The following is a 21,800-nucleotide window of genomic DNA, read 5'->3' as shown; positions in this document are numbered from 1 at the left end:
TTAGAGTGTACCCTGGGGTAATGCCAGAGAAGAACAGGACAGCTTGGCAGCTCACTCTAGCCCAGACACTACACCTGCACATATGTCCTTCTCCCACAGCATTAGGAAAAGTGCCAGGAAATTAGCAAACAGGAAAGATGAGGATGGAGGGAGAGAGGCCCCAGGACCACTCAGGCAGGAGTCCCACTGGCAGGGACTTCAGACCTCTGGCCCAGTGACACAGACCTGCCACATCCCCAGCTGCACAATAATGCATATTTCATTGCGCAGAGGAAAGAGGGGCAGTTACTTGAGAGAATGAATTAACTTTACATTATCTCCCAATAATTGCAATTAGCTCCACTTACTGATACAGGCTGCAGAGGCTAATAAAACATGATGTGCCTCTCTCACCCAGGGCTGAGGTGAGCCATTTCCAGCATCCTGAATTTCCACCTGGTATCCACCATGAAGACTTTCAGCCTTATGCTTTTCTTCCCTTTTCTGTCTTCAGAAAAATTAGGAAGAGAATGCTTTATGCTAACAAGTACAGTGGGAATATAGAGGAAATTAGAACTGAACTACTTGAAAACCTCCTTCCAGCTGTGTCTTGTTTACCAGCACTTAAGAGACAAAGGAAACGTGTAATTTCAACAGTATGCCATGCTGACAATTTGAATCTAGGAATTATCTGAAATCAGACAATGCTGCTCTATAAAAGCTTATTCCAAAGAGTGTGGAAGGTATCAAATCACTACATGTACTTTCCCATTATGCACCAATGAGTCAGTGAATTTTATCTGAATCCATTTATAGCATAGAGCTGGGCCAAGTGCAAGCACATGTCCCAGGCAGTCTCATGAGCTGCTGTGTCTTCATAGGAGTAAAAGTCTAGGAATTTGTGATGTCCTTGGTCTAAGCAGGAGAACAAAAGTCTTACAGATGCAAAAAATAAGAAAAGGAACACTGCTTCCAGACTGAAGTAAAATAAAATGGGAAAGAGCTTGTGTCAAGACATATTTTGAAGAAATCCATGACAGTAGAAGGGAATAAAAAGCATCAGGCACAGACAAGGATTTGCAGTTTGGAGAGCCCTTCCCTAGTCAGCAGAAGCATAGGTGAAAGCACAGCAGCATTTTTATCTGTTCAAATTACTAGATGCCAGCATTACATTGTGAATTTTGACCTGACACTTGAGGTCTCAAAGTCCAGCAAAGGTAACTTCAATTTCCTGCCTCTCAACACAAATCAAGGTGGCTCTTCTGGCTTGTATTTTACACCTGCTGTCTTACTTTCTCAGAAAATAAACAAGCACTCTTTCAAGCATATCAGTATCCCACAAGCCACACTCATTAAAGATCTGATTTCTTGCCTTCATAGAATACATTCTTATTAATTTAGTAATCTAAGAGCCTGGGAAATGCTCACTGATTGAGTAGCACCATTTAATCTAGGGGAAAAAAAAAAGTGGCAGGGAATTGTGGCTAGGTTTCTTCTTGGCAGCCAGGTCTGCACTGCTCTCTGTAAGGCTGTCAGTGTACCCCCCCTCACACATCCTGCCCAGCCCTGCACTGGAGAAAGATGGCATGGCCAAAGGCTCAGTGCTGGAGTGCTGAGCAATTTAAATTACTCTGGGTGAGGCTGTTTCTCAAAAATGTCACGAACAGCCCAGACAAGCACAATGCCTGGGACAAGAACTTGAAACCATCAGCAATGTGGAGAAGGTCAAAAGCAAACAAGTTTATGAATGTTCCTACTATAAAGCTCCTCTTTTATGAGCTTCTAAACAAATGGGCTTGTTTTCCTTTGCCAAGGGAATAGTGGAAAAGAACAAACTATTTCAGTTCTTCAGCTGGAAACATCAGCCTCCTATCAGCTGTCAGACACACCAGATGGAGGGGTGGGCCACGGGCACTGAGGAGGACTTCAGAGGCTCTGACTTAAACACTCACAGCTACTCTTAGGAGAAAGGGAAATGGGGTCAGAGCAACACTGCTTTTGACCCTTTGGGAGTAGCCTAAAAGGAGTACAGGGCTTCCCACAATACTTGAGGCAGGTTAATAGTGCTGCAAAGCAGCAGAGCTGCATGTGGCCAGCGCCATCTGTAGAGCTGCCTTTTTGCTCAAAGAATGGAGACTGAAAACCTGCAGCTCTCCTTGAGACTCAGTCCCCTAGCCACAGAGTCCCTATATCCCTGCTCTGCTGGCTCAGAGATTAAGGACTATGGAGTGGGATCCAGCTGGATCTCCCATCACAGAGAATCACTAACAACACACAGTTTTCTCTCCATCCCACTGCCAGGGTGGCCCCAGCCCCAAGACCACTGCCTGCACACAGACAAGGCCTCTCAGCTCTTGCCAGATGAGCCCTCTCAGAGTCTGCGACCCAGAGAAGAGCAACCATGACCCACACAAGTGCTACCCAACCCCAGGTGTGACTCAAGTACCAAATTCATGGGGAGCCAGGATGACCAGAGCCAGAACAACATCCAAACCCTCCCTCATGGAGCACAGGTTCCAGGGCAGGTAACCATCCAGCAGCACCCAGACAAGAACTGATACTCAGACACTGTCAGGCAGCTGGTACAAAAGGGCATTTTTATAAAATGTTACTTGTGTCATTATCCTTTCAGAGTTTCCAAACCAGTGAGAGTCCTTTTCTGCCAGCTGTGCACGCCTCTTCTCATGCTGTTGAGGCTGGTCCCTCACTGCAGGTGCTGAGACCTGGGGCCATCACATTTGCTCACCCACATTTGTTCATCCAGGAGCAATTTAGAAACTAAAGAGTGAAGGTTTCAAACCTCTGGTTTTCAGACCTCAAAAATGTTTCCATTTTGGTGTACATCAGCAGGGAAGGAGGCAAAAGCCTCCTGACAAGCTCATTTCAATACCTTCTGCAGATTCTGTAAAACAAGTGAGGAATCTGGAGCACCTGCTGCTTGCAGACCACAGCAGACACCTTATTTTTTTCTGCTAATGAGCTAAAAAAACAGTGAGTAAGGGCATTTCAGTTCTTTTTAACAGATTACTTAGGAACAATATGTGGTCACTTGCTTGAAGGAACATAAATCAGACTCCAAGAACAAGAAACATGGAAAAAGACACAAGAGAGATGTAAAAAAAATCTGAAAATGTCTGAAATAGGAAAGTGCAAGAATTCCCTTCTGTTTCACCCATAACTACAGGAGAATAAAACCCTGGACAGTAACCAATTACTCTGACAGCAATTTTATTTATGATCCTTGTAAACCTCTGTGCCTGTTCCAGGAAAGCAGAGGAGAAGATGTAGCATCTTCCAAATGAAGCCCAAGCTGCTGAGTTAAGCAGCTCCTTGCAGCATGGGGATTTATGAGCTGGTATCAACCACAATCAAAAGAAACCTAGACCCACAGTACTGAAGTGCTGGACAGGCTGGTAGTAGATAAGCCAGGCAGATGTTCAAAGCAAATTTCTTGATGGAAGGGCAGCAATTCTGCTAATTCCCTGAAAACAAGCACTGAGCCCATTTTCCTCTGAGGTGGGACCAAGTGAATTCTGCAGTTTCTGATGCTTTTTATCCAATTAGAACAATTTTAAACTGCCATCACAGTAACAACAGAGTTCCTCTTCATGCTTGATGTACAGGCAATAATGGATCTAAGTCTACTGTGTCACTGTTGCAGAAAATGTTTGACATAAACGAGCTGCCTTGATGCTTGACTTCCAAACAGCCAGAGAAGAAATCCAGCTCAGTCTTATCCAGACCAACAGCTCCTCTGTCTATAAATCACGCTAATGAATTCCACTTCCTAAAATCCAGCTGTTCCCCACTGCAACTCCACACAGCTCCTCTGCAAGCATGGCACAGTGCATGTCCCAGGCAAGTACCACAGCTCCAGCACCAAACTATATTTGGAGTTTTGGACTTATTTTCCCCCACCTGCTCTACCAACTGCACTTATAGCTTGAAAGCCAGCCTTGGCTCTCATCTGCTTGGTGCCTCTGGGGTGACTTGGGCCCCTCTGTCCTTACACCCTTTTGCTCCCTGCCCTGAGGCAACAGGAAGGGAAATGCAAGGGGATGTGGAGGGAAGAAGAACCCTTGGCAGAACTTCTCTACCAGCAAAACAAAATACTTAATTTTTGTGGCTCATGAAGAAGAGAGCTGAAGGGCTATTTTGACTGACACTGTCTTTATTTTGTCCTCAAACCTCTACTGAATCTGCCATGGCTGGAGCCTTTCCTGTATTTTTATTCCAGTCTTACAAGCCTTCCTTCCCCAGCAGTGGGCTAGCATGTTCAAAAACACCCTGATGGCATCCAGAACCAAGACTGGGGGGAAATTATATATGTGTAAGAACAAGGCAGATATGCCTGGTAACTTGGCAACAAAGAATAAAATCAGTGTAAGAGCAAAAGGTGGGGGATAATTTAATACCATGCTGCCCTTTACCAGTTGACATCTCTTTCAGAGCTTGGCTTTCACTGTCCTTTTGATCGATTTACCTCATTTTCTTGACTGAATCATGATCCCTCATCCATTCGCAAGCTCCACAGATGATTTGTTTCAAACTCTCAGGTAATACATTTAACAAGTGGCCAGGCCACCTCCAGACTCTGTCTAGCACCATGGCAGCTACTGGAGCATGCCAAAGGCACGGGGCAGGCAGGGCAGCCCAGCCTGCTCTGCACTGGAGACCTTAGTTTGCTTGATTTCTATAATGCCACTGTAGCAAGAACAGGTTGCAATACAGTTAATTTTCCCAAACAGGACATTTTTCATTTACAAATGAATGTTGCAAGACAGTTCTTGGTCCCTCTGACACACAGGGCAGTCTGGGTCCTGGCAGGAGTAAAGGAGACCTGACTCAGAAAACATTCATTGCCTTCTGCAATGACAACACAGGAATCCTGAACCTCAGTGGTCCTCATCATAAAATTCATGAAATTCATAAATTTCACAGCACTTTCATGCTACTGGTGAAAGATCAGGCTCCAGCTTTGTTACAGGTATGTTCAGAGGCAGCTTTCTGCTTGGAGGATGGGCAGGCATGTGTGAAATCCACTTCTTGGGCTGAGCCAGCTGCATGTTCTGAGGTATGGGAGAGGGCTAAGCACATCTCTCTGTCCTGCAGCATCCCAGCCTCATGTGCTTCAGGGCACATGACACAGCAGGGAAAAGAATGCCTGTCACCTGACCTAACTGTAGGGCTGCATCTCTTATCTTTTCCTCATTCAGTGAGAACTGGGTCATTCCCAATTTGACATGGTAGGAAAACAGCATCAGCCTTAGGTGATTTGACTCAGCTCCCACAAATCAGTAAGAAATCAAAGCCTCAGCATGTAGAAGAGTTGCTATTCATTCAGACAAGCTGAGGACCATTTGGCCTCTTCTGGAAACCCCAAGACATTGTTTTGCAAGAAAGTGCTTGTTTATCCAAGCTAAATTCCTTGTCAGTCACCAGTTCTGCCAGCCTGGCTCTCCCCTGAATGCCTCAGTGATTAGGATAAAGCAGTGTTCCTGAAGTTAACCTGTAAGCATGGCCTACATCACCTTCCTCTGACCTACCAGCCCTGTTACTCTTAAGAACAGCATTTGATTGGTTTTATGTGATACAGCCTTAGTGAAACCTTACTAGACTGCCTGCTCCTTGATCTACCAGTGCTCACAAACAGAACAAACAACGATTTGTCCCAGATCTTTCTGGGTACCTTGTTTAGGCTGGCTAATCTCTTCTGCACTGTCACAGTACTGAATACTGGGCAAAGAGTCTTTGTTTCCACTCCCCTGACACTCCCCTATTCTTACATCCACCACAAATACCTGATAAAGAACTGGGAGATGGTTTCAAGCAGTCCTTTAAGTGCCCCAGGGCACATCTCCCAAGGCTGAGCTGCCTGAATACACACCCCAGCCGTGCCAGTCCTCCTGTGCTCTCCCTGCTGTGACCCACAGTCATTCAGTCCCTGATGTCAGGCTGAAGCTTCATCGTTTCTCATGCTGGCAGGGTCCTGGCCATGCCAGAGAGAGTCAGCACTGCAGCCTGGGGCAAGGGCAGGCAATGGCACAAGAAAGGGCAGCACCACATCTGATGGGAGAGGCACTCACTGGTCTCTGCCACCTGCACCCCATGGCAGGCCAGCAAAGCTGCTCTCAGGGCAGACACTGAACTGCCACGGTTTGGAGACTGGCATTTAAAGCGAACCTGCACAGATTGCAGGTCATTACAAAATGCCAAGGAATAAAGATCAAGGTTCAGGAGCTGCTATCTCTGTACAGAAGGATTTGACAGACAGCTGGAGGCTCTCAGTGGCCAAAACAACAGAAGTCCAAACTTGCAAATTCAAACCTAAGTGAGGAGCCATTCCTAGCAGTGAATTAATTAATTAATTAAGAGCAGAGAGGGGCAGCTTTATAAACTCTTGCAGATTCTCCTGATGGACTCTGAGCCCCCAGTAGGTCTTTATGCAAAGTCTAACAGATTAATCAATACACAAAATCTTTTGAGATGCTGTCGAAGTAATTTTTTTGATTTACACACCCATGAAGCAGAAAAAGGCAAACTTGGATCCTGTGTGCCTGAGTGAACTAGTTAATCTCAGCAGATCAGTTTTGTCAAAATGCCATATTTCATAATCTGAAAGAGCAATGGCTTTAGTAATGAAAAATTGGCCTGTGAGCCTCTCTGCAAAAAACCAATTCCTGTAAAGCCATCAACAAAAGGGGCTTAAATTTGACTTTGTGCTGAAACCAACTACAATGCTGATAAAGTCACCTCACCTGCAATCAGCAGCTAATGGATGTGAGTGAGCAGTAGTGTCCTGAGATGCCTGATGCTCATTTTGAGGCTTGGAGACCACTAGAGCACGCTATGATGGGAGGGGGGCTGCATCAGTATAGAGGTGAGGGCTCAGAGCCTGCCATAGTAAACCAAAGTCTTCCAGGCCAGCTTTATTCCCTAAAAATAGCTGCTAGTGGAGAGAAATGCTGATGTACAAAGAGTCTGGTGGCAGAGGGAGGAGAATGGGGAACAGTCTAATTGGCACAAAGTGAAGGCAGCATTAATTTTGGGACTCTGACCATCTATCTCATTGAGCACTGACATGCCACCAGCCCTTGTTCTAAAGCTGACTCTCCAGCAGTCCACATCAATCTCAAAGATTCAGCAGGGAATAAGAATGAGCCTTTTAGGTTTTGCAGCAGAAGAAAATGAACAGTTTTACAAGAAACAGCCACTTATGCTGCAAATACAATTTCAAGGCCATTTTAAGAAAGCCCCCACCTGCTTCAGCCTGCTCAAAGGTCCTTTTGGGTGATGGCAAAGAGACTTATGCTCATTCAGTGTCTTTACACCCCTGCAATTGCCCTGGTCACAGTGCCAAGAGCCAGGAAAGACCCTGTCCCAGCCCTGCAGAGCTAGTGGTAGCCCCACAAGGTAGGGATAATCCCCCTGGGCTACTGCAGAAGGGGAGGAGGAAAGATTCAAATGCAGCAAGGACATTTTTAGTTGTGTTCACTGCCCTGACATCTCTAGGCAAAAGTATAAGCAGATGAGAGGCCTGCTGGCACCCCTGATTCATGTCCCACAGGGAGAGGCAGGACTAAGTCAACAATGCTCAGGGAAATATTTGCAAGCTTGAAAGGTTTAACAACCCTCTTGTCTGCAAAACCATTCATGCTTTAAAGCTAAAGTTTGGCTTTTGCTTCAAGTCCATGCTAAATGGGCAGCAAGTTCCTGCAAATTGCACTGTGTACACTCACACGTGTGCCAGCACTAAGCAAATGCTTCTCTCTTCACTGAGAAAGGATGGCATCAAGACCAGCTGGCAGAATAACATTGCCATGTTATCCTGTGAGTTAGATTCAACAGAAAGCTGGTCTTCAAGGCTCCACATTCAAAACAGTTGTACAAACAGTATAATAAGTTTATATAAGCAGGAAAGAGCACACTTGCTTCCTGAGCAGCAGCACAAACCATTAACTAACTTCCTGAAGGTTTGGGTTGTTTAAAGTATTTCACATCTTGAAAGGTCAACAGTTTCACTAATGGGGAAAAGCCCTGGAGCAAATGTCTGACCAGTTTTCTCTGCAGAGTGAACACTGGGATGGCATTTATCTTGAGGCTATCAATATTTACTACAGATGGTTATAACAGGACCCTCCTCTTGCTGCACTAGTAATGAATAACACAGCCCACAAAAACATGAGAAAGAATGCACTTGTACTGTGTACAAGCCTGTGGCAAAACCCCTGGGATCCTCCTTTTCACACAGGACATTTCATAGGGTCATAGGATTAGAAGGCAATTCAGGTTGAAAGAGACTCACAGAAGTCCCTAACCTTCTGCTTAAAGAAGGGTCAAGCCTGAGGACAGATGTGGTTTTAAGGGCTCTGTCCAATCTGATCTTGAAGCCTTCCACAGGCAGAAACAGCACAGCCTCTCTGAGCAAGCTATTTCACTACCTGACTGCCTTGAGAGCTAAAGTTTTTTCCATATATCCAGCCCAAACCCCTCATTTCAACTCACTTCAGCTGTTGTGTGTCATCATCAGTTCATGCGCTGCTGTGAAGATCTTGGCTCAAACGTCTCAGTGACCTCCTTGAAGATACTGGCAGGCTGCTGGGCTCCTTCTCCAGGCTGAAAAAGCCCAGCTTGACCACACCATCACACCCATTGCTTATGGCAGCTATGGCCCACAGCCTGGGATCCAGCCTGGGATCCAGCCAGGGGCACACTTGTGATATGAGTCTTTGGCTTTTTTAAGAGGTGTGACAATTCATGCATGAATTCTGCACACACAGAAGCAGAGGAAATGTCAACATCATTTCCTTCTTTAATGAAAGTAAAGTATAAGAAGACGAAGAGGAGATTTCAGGAAGGAACCCCAGTTTTACATGTTTGAATTTTTTTTTATACTTTAAATGTAAGTTTAAGATGGACCTACAGCAAACTCCCAAAAGCAAATACTTCTAAATGCTGCAGGATTGAATTAAATCCCTTCCATTTCTCTGCCCTCTGTCCTTACAATAAGCTGACCAATATCTCCACATTTCTTGTACCCTAAATGGAAATGTCCAGGTATTCAAATCCACCTCCATTTTTTTTTGGGTCTGTCATCCCAGCATTTCTTCCCGACAGGCTTTTAACATCTACAACACAAGGTGCTCTCTTTTATGAATCTCTGTTTATGATATTTCTGAAATAAAATGATCAGCAAGCAGAGCAGGAAACTAAGGAAATTAACCAGAACATGATGGAGAGCAATAGTAGCAGCTATTATCCACTGCACTAGCAGTGGAATGTGCACACTTGGGTTATTTATGAAGAGCAGTGCTGTCCAAAGCAGATGCCCAGCTGCCAACAAACACATTTTATCATAATGGCCCTGATATTTACAGCTTTTATTAAATCCCTACCTCCTAGATTCATGGGGATTAAGAGATTTTTATATACTAAAATGCCCCAATTTCCAAGTCAATCTTAAGGGGCTCATACACGTTTTGGACATACAGAATCAGCTCGAATAAGGAAAAGTGTATTACAAAATGTGCCAGGTATCTCTTGAAGACTGCAATTAGGCCCTGATTCTAAAACCACCTCCAGGCAACCTTCAAATTTTGCAGGCATGATTATGTGCAGATGCCAAGACAGAGGCTGTTCACAAACAGGAGGCCTTTAATGTTTTATTTTCTGGCTTCATGTTCTGTATTTTTCTGTTCTGGAGAATCATAGAACATCCTGTTAATGCAGATTTTTTCCCCGGCATTAATGGAGCCTGCCCTTTGCAAAGCACTGAGTTATTCACAAGTGCACTCTGCTACAAAGTGGAATATGTCCAGAATAGAAAAGGCTGTAAACAACTATTTATTCCACTTCCACTGCAGATCTAGAAGGTTCTGTTCAATCATAGCAACTAAGCTATGTCTCAGACACACCCTCCTGCAGTCAGCATGGTTGGCAGCTAATACAGAGACCCAAGAATCCTGACAGCATCAGCCCTGGCCAGCCTACTGCAGTAGGAAAGCAGCTCCTGCCTGGACCTGTCCTGCTAGCCAGCCCAGTTTTGGGCTGATCCTGGTTGCTGGCCACTCTCCTCAGAGTTTGGGATAGAAGGCATGAAGCAGAATTAGATCCTGTTAAATTAGGTTCTGTTTAGGATTACTGAATTAGATCCAAGGATAGCCAAGTGAGATGCCCTAGTGCAGTGCTGCCAACTCAAACAGGCTTTTGCCTTATCAGCAGCCTCATAGAGACTCCAGGTCCATGGAAGCTATGGCTAATATGGCTAAGACAAGCTGAGAGTGGGATGGGAAGACCCCACAGTGCCAACTCTTGCCAGGACGACAACAGTTTCTCTGCAGTAGGTAAAGCTCTGAGAAAGAGCCCAAGTGGCATGAGGCATCTCTAGAGATGAACTCACTGCCAAAACTTGACCACGTAACTATGAAATCCAAGTACACACAGTGTTTACCCTCCATCTGTTCATGCTGCCCAGCACATATCTCTGCCTGCAGACATCTCCATCCTTTTCCCCACAGGCACCAGGACTCAGCTGGGGTACCCACAGCTCTCAGCTCTGCTTACCCTAGCACTCAACCAAAGCTGTGACTGCCAGCAGAACCCCTGCACACACAATGTCACTTGTGGAAAACAAGTCTGAGGATATGACTGATGCACTGAACACACTCATTGCCTTCATGCAGGCCCTTCATTTGGTGTATGGGAGACTGGGGACAGACAGACTCACAAAAGAAGGACCCAATCCTGACCCTGGCTGGGAAGGAAGAGCACCAACATTCCCTAGGCTGTGGCATCCTGAGCTTTCCAGGGAGAACAGATGACCCAGTGAAGAGATTTCTATTGCTTAGGAAAGACAAATTCACAGCCTGAGCCAGCGTATCAGTGAAATTATTTTCTTGCTATAACATAAAGGTTAAACTACAATAAAGTAGCCAAGGCATCAATTCAATGATAGGGATTCATAAAGGCTATCCTTTTGCTAGAGCAATTCTGGCCAAACTGCACAGTCTTTCTAATTTATAGCAGCTAAACATAAAGCTCATGGTATTAGAGCAATGCACTCTTACAGTATTCAACAAGTATTGATGGATAGCTACATGTCCTGGCTACTTGCCAAGCCCAAATTAACCATCTGAGCTACTGCAAGACATGACTAGAGGCAAAAATATAACTGCCATCATGCCAGTATTAGGACTGATCTACAGAGTTCATTACCAAACTATTACTCTTAGACACAGCCTCACATGGTGGAAAAATGTTGATTTTATCTAACTGGAACAAAGTTCTATGGGCTGACCCTGGGCATATTATTGTAAATGATTTTTAAATATCAGTGTAAGTATATAACCACTTTATTCTATTGTTGCTCTACACCTTTAAAGCTCAGAATCAATGCCCTGATGTCAGTCTGTATGGGGGAGCTCTGATCTGGAACATTATCTCTCCATCCCCAGGGATGTACTGTGGATTTAATACTGAGGAAATTCAGTGTTTTAGTCATGCATAACCATGTGCAAGCTGCACACCTGCACTCACATGGTTAACAGGAGAGCAGGGAAAGACTTGTATGAATTTGCAACACCCACTTTGAGAAGGACTGAGAGATTAATGCCCAGGGATGTGTGTGCCAAAGGCAGGAAAGCATAGGACAGAGTGGGTTTCTGCTGGTGGCTCCCTGATACGCCTGGTCAGGACTGCGCTGGCCCCATCCCATGCTCAGCCCTAATCTCCTTTGACTTCCTCTCAGCTCGAATCAGAGCAGTGCTGCTCCCAGCCTCTCACCTGGCCATCAATGGTGACTGCAGCAAACACCGTGGAAGAGTAAGGAGACCACGCAACATCCCCTACAGCAGTAGCCAAGTCATAAACAAACAGTGGAGTCCTATAAAAAAAGACAGAGAGAGAAGAATTAATATAAACACATGCTACTCTGGAAGTGTAACACTGAGCCATGAACACCTGGCTGTTGCAGAAGTGGGAGATGGGGTATTTCTCTATGTCAGATAACAGCCAGGGTCTGAGCCAAAGGCAAAGCTGAGCACCAATACAAATGGGTCAGGATTTGACCTGCTGCAATGAGAAGAGAGGTAGCATCTGTAGCATCTTTCTTTCTTTTTCTTTCTTTCTTTCTTTCTTTCTTTCTTTCTTTCTTTCTTTCTTTCTTTCTTTCTTTCTTTCTTTCTTTCTTTCTTTCTTTCTTTCTTTCTTTCTTTCTTTCTTTCTTTCTTTCTTTCTTTCTTTCTTTCTTTCTTTCTTTCTTTCTTTCTTTCTCTTTCTTTCTTTCTCTTTCTTTCTTTCTTTCTTTCTTTCTTTCTTTCTTTCTTTCTTTCTTTCTTTCTTTCTTTCTTTCTTTCTTTCTTTCTCTGTCTCTCTCTCTTTTTCTCTCTTTCTCTCTTTCTTTCTCTCTTTCTCTCTTTTTGAAAGCATTTTGAAAATTTCTTCCCAACACACACAGCAAGATGGAGTCTGTCTGGTTAATATTAATAATCATATGGGAAAAAATTATCTGGACTTCTGACAACAACATTGAATATTAGAGGAGTATTGGCAACAGGAAATATGTAACTATGGCTGATTTACAACAAAATCAATTTCCTGATTGAAACCAGACATTCCTTAACCACTAACCCTGAACTTCATTCCATATTTCAAAATGTTCCAAATTTGGTTTTTTTTCTTCTCTGGCTCTTAGGAGGTTTCTGGTCCCTGAAGCTAGAAACCACTCCCTGACATTTCTCTGTAGCATTTTTCTGCCACAGTAGGTCCTGCCTGAAGGAAGCCAGATCTGAAGTAAAGCAGTCAGGCTCTGGGCTGACCATGCTGCTTGGCAAGTTACTGGAGCAGCCAATGCTGTATCTTATATCTCATACCTGGGGGGTACAAATCTGAGTACAAAAACTAAAAAAGCAATTAGCGTTATCAACACCTGGGAAGGAAACTGAGACTAAAGGATGGACAGAGTCAATGTGTGCTGCCAGCATGTCAGGCTGGACCTCCTCACCCACACCAGGACCCAGCAGGACCTACTTGATGGTGTGATCCCAGATCTTGACTGTCCAGTCAGAGCTGCAGGAAATGAAGACTTTCAGATGGAAGGGATTCCAGCTGACTGTGTCCACAGCCATGTGATGGGCTTCAAACACATCCAGAAACTGGCTTGAATAACTTTTTGAACACTGCAATGGAAAGAACTACTCAGTAATCAGAGCTAGACCTCCTGAAGCTTAAATGCATGTAGGACTATGCCTCTGATGATTTGTATGGCCTCTCAGGATCTTCTGGGCTGGCTGGGAAGAGGCAGCTGGTACCCAGAGGTGCTACAGAAAATCAATAATTTAGCACATGCTGTTTCACCCCACTTGCAGGCAACATCCTGCTCCCCCCTGCAACACACAGAGATAGGCACTGAAGTTGTCTGTTTGGATTTAAACAGCCAGGCCCCCAAGACCATTCTCCACTGTGGGAGCTATATTGCCTTCCTGCCAGCCTGGGCTCCTGCTGTGCTTCTCCTGCATAGAAGGTTCACAAGAAAGGCAGGGGAGAATGTCCCTGTGCTGCTCAGGAGCACTGTGTGCTCACAGTACTGTGTTCTGCTCAGAAGCACAAATGCCCACAGCGTTGTGTGCATCTGAAGTGTCACAGTTAAAGCCTCCAGGAACAATGCTCTCAGCACAAGAATGTCTTACCAGTCCCTTTGACTCTAAATACTTTGGAAAGATGCTGTAAGTCCTCTCCTGTCACCACCCTGGACAGCCTGCTCAGAGAGCCTGCCCCATTGTACGACTCTGCAGCTCTTTCTGTTGTGCCACTTGAGACTTCCCAGAGCAGTGTGAGAACCACAGAGGCTGTCCAGGACTCAGGCATGTCCCTGACAGGCCAGGGGGCCCCAGTGAATAGGAGCCAACAGCAGCCTGTGAGCTGGACAATGCCTACACAGACATGCAAGGGTCAGACCAGCAGCATCACAGCTGTGGGTGCTGCTGAATTGCAAAATGAAGGATGTCTTTAAGAGATGGAAAAGGAAAACATTTGGGACCCTTGGAAAAGTCACTTTGCGTGTGAGCTTATGAAGCAGGGAGAAGTTACAATCTAATTGGCTGCAAGGGGACTTGATCCAGATCCTGTCAGTTCTGTGTACGTGGAAATTTTAGGTTATCCTCCCCAAACCTCCTTCCCTCCAAGCACGTTAGAGGCTTCCTTTACTAGCAACAGAAACTCCATCTCAAATGAAATGTCCTTTTGCTTGTGTTCTCACACAAGCTGTATTCATAAAGCAGCTTGGAGTTAATTTCAGGATTTTCTGTTGGTTTCCCTCACTACGGTCACAGCAATGACTTTTCTTTACTCCCTACTGAATGCAGCACCACATCATCTGCACAAGCAGCAGGATTGCTGAAGTGTTACATGACTTTAACCCTTGCAAAGCAAAGATCTAACTAATCTTAAGGCTTAACTGTTTATCACAAGTGACACTTACTGTCTGGGTACTGTTCACTGATGCAGGCACTGGAATAAGGCTGCTAAACCGTTCCACAGTAGCAGCTCCTACATCCCTGAGAGGCTTGTTGTGAAAGGAAATGGAAACAAGAAAGTGGCTCCTGTCCCATTGAGATTTACTGACAGTATCTATAGCTTGCTAATAGTTTATTGCACTGTGTTGCTTCCCCTGCATTTAATCGTGGGACAGAAATCTCCTTTAATGCCATGTTTCATAACATTACTTCAAAATTCCTAATGTTCAGCCACCAGGAAAATCAGTACTTGGCTTGTTTTGAAAGTCACTTTGCTGGAAACAGACAGGATGGGTCACAAGTAATTAACACAAGAGAGAAGCTGCTTTGTCCATCTGTCCTTTCAAGTGTGTGGATTGAATGTCCCTAATACCTGAGAACTTTGAAGAGTGAGATGTTAACCAGATTTGTCTGCCTCCAACAGAACTGTAATGCTCAGTGCTGTGTTTTCAAAGGCTTGTGGGAGCTAAGCCCTTGATCAGTGCAGCTCTCTGGGCACTGGTGCAGGAGATCCATCATGCTCTGGGATGTGCTGATCTACAGAACTGCCTTTGCCATCTCCATGATATGAAAGGGATCTGAATTTTTTCCTATTAAATCAGCAGCAAAAAGATTTGTGTAGGGCAGACTCCCACCTGTGTCCCCTGTGAGAAATGAACCTTGCATGTGTGCTTTAGCCTAAAGGCATCCACTGTGCTCTGGCAGTGCCTGCCAGCTCCACACCACATTAACCACAACCCTTATTATTATCTCTGAGTGCAAGACAGGGCTGCTTTCTTCCCAAGATGCATTTTGAAGAAACACCACAAACTTGAGAAAAAGCTCAGAAAAGAAGTATGACTTTAACAAATAAAAACAGTTTCTGAGCTAACTAGAACCACTGGGAAAGTCTTTCCCTACTATTCAGTTAAAGAACCTACAATTATTAGATATGTCAGTATGAAAACAGAGCCACTGGAATATGTGACACCTCAGTCCTGACAGGAGAACTCTAAAGAGGATGACTAGATTCAGAGAGAAGGAATTTGTGCAGCCTCTCTGATCTTCTAGAGCACTGTTCAAATTTGCTGGGAGTGTTTTTCTCCTACTTAAATGATGGGAGATGTGTTTGAATGGTAAACAGTATTTTTATGATGAGACAGAAATGCAAAAATACGTCTATGGGAATACAGGAAACCAGTCAAAGATGACTCTTGACAAGGCTACAAAACATGGGGGAGGAATACTGTGAGAAAAGGAGAACTCCGAGGACACAAAACTTATGAATAATCTTCATCAACAGCACTTCAGTTTACGCTAGATGTTAGTCTGACACAAAACTCTCCCACATACCTGGTGAATTGGTGGTTATTACTGTCCTTATAAGGCAGAGAGTTTCTTCAGTTCACTAACAGGAACACAGAGAATCTACGCAATGCAGAAATCCAAGAGCAATGTTTTTTCAGAGAAGGTTTGTAGATGGCAAGAGAAAGGCAGTACTGCCCAACACTGGCACTTTCTCAGGACACCCAGATGCTCGTTAGAAACCAGACACAAACGTGTCCCATGTTGTGGTGGACAGGCTGTCACAAGCTACACCAGATGCTCTCCTGGTTTTAGCTCAGTGACTGCTTGTACAGATCTGTAACAGAAATGCTGAGATTTGCAGAAAGGCTCACAAGTAGAAACCAAGGCACATGAACACATAGGGAAGAACAGTAGGAAATGATAAGAGAAATAACCTCTGGTAATTGATGAAAAATTCAGCCAGTCCAGGGACTAGACAACCAGACAAAACACAGACAGAAGCCCCAAAGATAAGGTGGTGAGAAGATGAAGAATAGAAAGAACAGAACTCAAACCATAAAATATTCAGACAATGAAAACAACTTTGCCTAATACAAAGCAAGGCTGAACACTGAGGCAAATGATCTCTCTATTACTAAAGGGTCACTGGAAGTCAGAGCCTGTCCAGAAAACAGTTTGTCATCCTGTTTTAGGGAAATCTCAAGTGATGTGATAAGGATTCAACAACCACCATCCTTTGTCATCTGTAATAATAATAATAATAATAATAATAATAATAATAATAATAATAATAATCCTGTCCCAAACAGAAAGATACAAATGTTCTGGTACATAGTATAAGAGAATGAGTATGAGTGAAATTAGTTTTCTTTAAAATTAGAATAACCTTTTCTTCTAGTCAGTCTTGCACTAGGTTTTATTATATTCATTTGTTACTCTCAAGAAAACTGCCTAACACTGAAAAAAACCCAAAGCCTTTCTTACATGAGTGTATTCAAATTTCTTCACAATTTTTCTATTGAAGGTCTGTTTATTGGAAGTTATTCTGACCAGAGACTTAGAGTCACAATGTTTCAACACGAATCTGAGAGACCATACTTTTTGATGTCAAGCCGAACAATTCCTAAACAGCAAGAAAGATATGCAAAAAAGCATTCAGAATTGCGTTACAGAATCATATTAATTCAGAAACAGTTTCTCCTCTACAAAAAAGGGCAATAGATTAGTCTGTGTGTAATTTAGATAATGATTTCTTGGCTTCAGAAACACTATTAACGAAGCCGTTTTCAGAACTTCATCATAATTGTTCTGCAGCTAAAGAATTAACATATTATCACACTATTTGTGGGCATGCCTGCTTTCTGGGGAAATAAAAAAAAAAGTTTCTCTGGAATTCACTTTCCAATTTATTTAATAAATAATTTAAAATTTAGCCCGTGGGGAGAGCAGCCCGTGTTTGATCCCTGACTCAGACAGCACGTGAGTAGTCTGTCCATCTCACTCAAGATGCAAGGGCAGCGCAGAGATCTGAGCAGCTCACTCCTGCTCAGTGCAGCCACAGGACCTGAGAGCTGCTCAGGCTGCTGTGGGACTGTCCCTGTTCCCAGTATCCAAGTGGAGCAAGGCTGCAGGAGACAGTCCATGGGCAGCTCCAGTAAGGGGTTCAGATGTGCAGTATTTCAGTAAAGTATGTGATGAAGGTGCGTGGTATTCCTTGAAAAATGTCTGGAGCAGCAGCTGACCCCAAAGCTTTTGAAACTGCTTGTAGCAAGCTCTTGGGGGATGCTAAGGGTGAACTTTCCCCATGTTTTTTGTAGATACTGTGAAAGCCTGTTCATGCTACACACAAGATTTCTCTTCCCTGTGTTGACCCTGACTGTCAGATTGAAGGTAGGCTCATAGGCTCTTCCTGCCTGTGGGAACAGCAAGGTTTTATAGGGATGGGTTGTACGATGTGAGAATGGTCACTTTTCACTGAGGTTCACCAATGCAAGAATGTTGCTTAGCAATAACCCTGACAATGAAAGGGGAGATGCTATGTATCAGTATCTCTCCACATTTGTCCACACAAGAATGCTAAAATATCTGCATGGCTTCATGGCTGGGATCACTTCTTATGTTAAAACTCCATGCTAGTTCTAGTTTCACTGAAAATTATCTAAGGCAGAAACACCTACAGCTTTTTCAATGCCAAACTGTCTCCTGACCAGTGCTCCTCCATGAAGAGTTTCCTTTCCTGTGTAACTCAGCCAGGACACAATTCTGAATATTTCTCCTGATGGCTCTCACACTGACACCCACTGCCACACTGACCTACATCCATCACTCACCCAAACACAGATGAATTTAAAACCTGTGGTTCCTTACTGCCTTTTGATCAGACTAAACACAACAGTACCCATCAATTTAGAGTTCAATACCCAGGGTACGAACTCTTGTGGGTGACCAGACAACCCAGAACATCTGCCCATGACTGTATGGACATTTTGAGTTCTGAAACCAACAAAAAAACAGTGCACCTACCCACTGCCCACTGGCAACAGCTCAGCTGCCCACTCCTCCCATCTCCCTTCTGTACCTATCTTGTCCAAAGCAAGTGAGCACTACTCAGAAATCCTCCCTAGATACTGCCTGGCAGAGGGAGAGATTTCAATCTCCCTCTGCAAGGGATACATATTTGTTAGCATATCTTGCCTAAATGATCGATACTGATTTCAGGATATGATTTCCTTTGGGTCATTATTCTGTTTCATGTTCATTATGCAGGTGGGATATGGGGGAAGGAGTTCAGATCATCCTCTAGGGATGGCTGGATGCATCTGCTCTGCAGGTCAGCCTCCTGATTGTCCATCCCCCATGATGAGGGCTGGGGCTACAGGCTTAACAGAGCCCCAGAGCCAGCTCAGAGGAATGCTGTACAAATAACACTTGTATTAGGAAGGCACTGCTGGCTTTATTTTCAAGGCTAAATACAGCAGAACTCAAAACTTCCTATTTTTAACTCAATTTCTCAAGAAAACATGATGCCTGTGTCCTTCTGTGTGCTCATCTCTCTTCACAAACAACTTTTGCCCTCACTGGCATTTTCAGCCAAAGCTGGCAGCATGTGGGATGTGGTAACATTAAGGTCTAACACATTCTGTGAAAAGCAATGGCCAGAGAGGACAAAACATCTGGGCAGCGTCCCCAGAGTGGGAAGGGCAAGCACAGTGTGGCTGCTGCACTCAGCACACGGCTGGAGCTGGCTGGCTGACAGCTCCTGCCTGGCACTGGGAACCAAGGCACCAGGAGGGCACTGCAGGGGAGGTGGCCAGCACTGCCTGCAGGAAACAAGGGTTATAGCTGGAGGTGGGATCACTGAGCTGGGAACAGCATGGGGTGATCAGGAGGAAGATTTGGGTACGTAGCGATGGACTGGAGGTTCCTACCAGGAAGAAAGCAAGAAGAAAGTGGGACTGGGAAAGGATCTAGAAAGATCTTAGATGTCTTTTCCATCCTAAATGATTCTATGATTCTATGTGATTGTGGAAGGGAAGGGCTGCAGGATGCTACTCCGTAGGAAATACAGCTTCATTAGCCTGACTGCTCACAGGATAACAAGTCTAAAAAGGAAAAGAGCTGATATTTTTCCTGCCATTTCCCCACAGTCATGGGGACAGAGGATCAAGGCCTTTTAACTTCTGCTCTGATCCTACTTAGCACTTCACTTGCACAGCTGCAGTCTGCCAAGCATTTTCTGGGATGCAGTTTGCATGAAAAAAATAGGGTCTTAATTGGGTCTGTGCAGAGAGCTCCCTGTGACCCTCTGCAGTGCTGCTCTGGTCTCAGGCTCACCACAGGCATCCCAGGGCAGGACCAGGCTCTGAAGCTGTACTTTGCTGCCACCTGAGCAAACAGTTCAGATGATGAGCCTGAAAGACACACATGGGTCAGGGGATGTAAAACAAAGGATAAAGTATTTTTTACCTTATAGATCTTGCCCTCTTCAGTACCAACGAGAAACAAATAGTCTATCTTTTTGTGAAAATCAAAGGATATCCCACTGCCTGTTAACAAAAAAAAAAGGTCTGTCACATAGAGAATTGGTTCAGCTGGCCAAAACATGCTTCCTGCCTATGGTAAACACACACTGCCTGTGTTTTCAGAAGTGATTTCTTAGCCAGAAGCTCCCAAAATAAATCAGACACCCCCTCTGCTAAACTTTCCAAGCTGTGCATGTCCCCAAGACCTGCAATTTGAACAGCCACCCCAGAGACATGTAAAAGGGTACTGCAAGAACCAAAAGGTAACCAGAAACCACTTTAGCCTAGGATTCATTTTTCTAAGAGTCAAAAATACCTGGTGCAAACATAAATATTGTAAGGATCTGGCCACCTCCTCTTGGGGAAGAACAGATCTTTTCTGTTTGTTTAGTATCCACAAAAATGTAAGTGGTTTCCTATGCATAAAAGAGCCCAGTGAGAAAATACCCAACCATACCTTCCAGTGCTCTTTTTTCCCTTAATTCAGAATCCATTTAGCAGGCTCACTTCAGTAAAGCCAATAACAAAGAATGTGATTTGGGAAGAAATTCTTTGCTAGGGACAGAAGGATCCTGTTAATGTCAAAAGCCCTGAATTGTGCAACATTGTGAACTATGTTTAAAACAGGTGTCAACCACAAACAGGATGTGACTCATTGAGATTTTGTGGCTTCTGCTCCTGAGGCAGATGCATCACCATCCAAGAAAGCCATTTCACATGCTGGTGAAAGAAAATTTCAGCAGGGTTCTTGACTAGAAGATGGGATATCTGTTGAGGCTGTCCCTACCAGCAGGGATACCCACAGCAACCATCAGATGAAAAACAGGAATGAGCAGACAAGGCTCAGAGGCACACAGTTACAGAAACTTTCTGCACAGGCAGTTGTCTCAAGCATTATGTCTTTAACATTAACAAAATGTAGTTCTCAAAGGAATTGTTAGGGTAATTTCAACTCTCTAATACCATCTGCATTTTTAACATTCAAATAGATTGTTTAATATTCAAGACAAGTCTTTGAAAATCGATTTCCCAGTAGCAGTAACAAATAATCCCAAAGCCCTGAGAGTTCTGTAGTGTGCTGCTTTAGCTGGTTTCTTGCAACCTATTGTGGCACCGCAAAGCTTCCCACAGCCTGTTCAGCAGTTACTAGCCTAGAAACACAGCAATCCTTAAAAGCAGAGCAAGGCTCTCCTCCAAACAGAGGTCCCATCTTCTCAGCCAAAAGCAGGTGTAGAAGGATGATAAGAGGATTCCTCAAGGACTTGGGCTTAGAACCTCCAGAGCTGACTCATCCCATCCTGTCTCAAGCGCAGGATGATCAGGATGAGAGGATTCAGCCTAGAAGGACTGCACTGACTCCACTTTGTATGGAGGGAGCCTAACATAGTAGCTCAGAATAGACACTGTGTTTTTACAGAGCCCAAACACAATGAGACACATCCCAAAGCTGGCTGGGTGAACTGTGCACCCAGGAAAGGGCAGAGGTTGCTTTTCACCTTGATTTTGCCAGTCCAGATCAATGTCTGACAATAAGAACAAAACTGAGTTTTGACATAAACAGGTATGTGCTTTATCCACAAAGAGATAGCCCAGTAAAATGGACATTTCTTGAATAAATGTTCAATTCATCTTTTTATGTAAGTAAAGGCAAAATGTAACCAGCAAAACTTGACTCAGTGGCCATTGCTCCAGACAGACTTTGCCCTACTGCATGATGAAAGCAAGGAGGCGTAACCCTCCTTTAGCTCCTTTCCATCTCAACACCCTGTTCCAAATTTAATTTCCCAGAATGACTGATTAGAGGCTTTGTGTCAGTAATTAATCAGCATGGCAAGGACTTGGGCTCTTACCAAGCGTTTGCAGCTGCAGCCCCTCTGGCCCCTGCATCGTTGTCTCATCTGCTGACAGCTTGATGACATCCATGTGAACCAGCTCATTCTGCAGGCAGAGGAGATTCCACATGAATAGCATGCTTTGCAGCAACAATACAGAGACATTCAGT

The 21,800-nt window shown here is 44.3% G+C and overlaps 1 protein-coding gene across 1 annotated transcript in view; it reads right to left on the bottom strand.

The window, feature by feature from the left end:
- The window catches only part of DNAI1 (dynein axonemal intermediate chain 1), a 141,376-nt gene that overhangs the window by 29,678 nt on the left and 89,898 nt on the right, over window positions 1–21,800 (bottom strand). Inside the window, exons 15-18 of the mRNA XM_036402527.1 lie at window positions 21,649–21,736; window positions 19,743–19,822; window positions 13,006–13,154; window positions 11,761–11,860 (exon numbers count right to left, since the gene is read on the bottom strand). Coding sequence (XP_036258420.1) covers window positions 11,761–11,860; window positions 13,006–13,154; window positions 19,743–19,822; window positions 21,649–21,736 — 417 coding nt within the window. The remainder of the gene's footprint in view (window positions 1–11,760; window positions 11,861–13,005; window positions 13,155–19,742; window positions 19,823–21,648; window positions 21,737–21,800) is intronic.

Source organism: Molothrus ater, chromosome Z (genome assembly GCF_012460135.2).
Source record: "Molothrus ater isolate BHLD 08-10-18 breed brown headed cowbird chromosome Z, BPBGC_Mater_1.1, whole genome shotgun sequence".
Taxonomy (NCBI): Eukaryota; Metazoa; Chordata; class Aves; order Passeriformes; family Icteridae; genus Molothrus; species Molothrus ater.
This window is presented reverse-complemented; position numbering and strand designations above follow the sequence as displayed.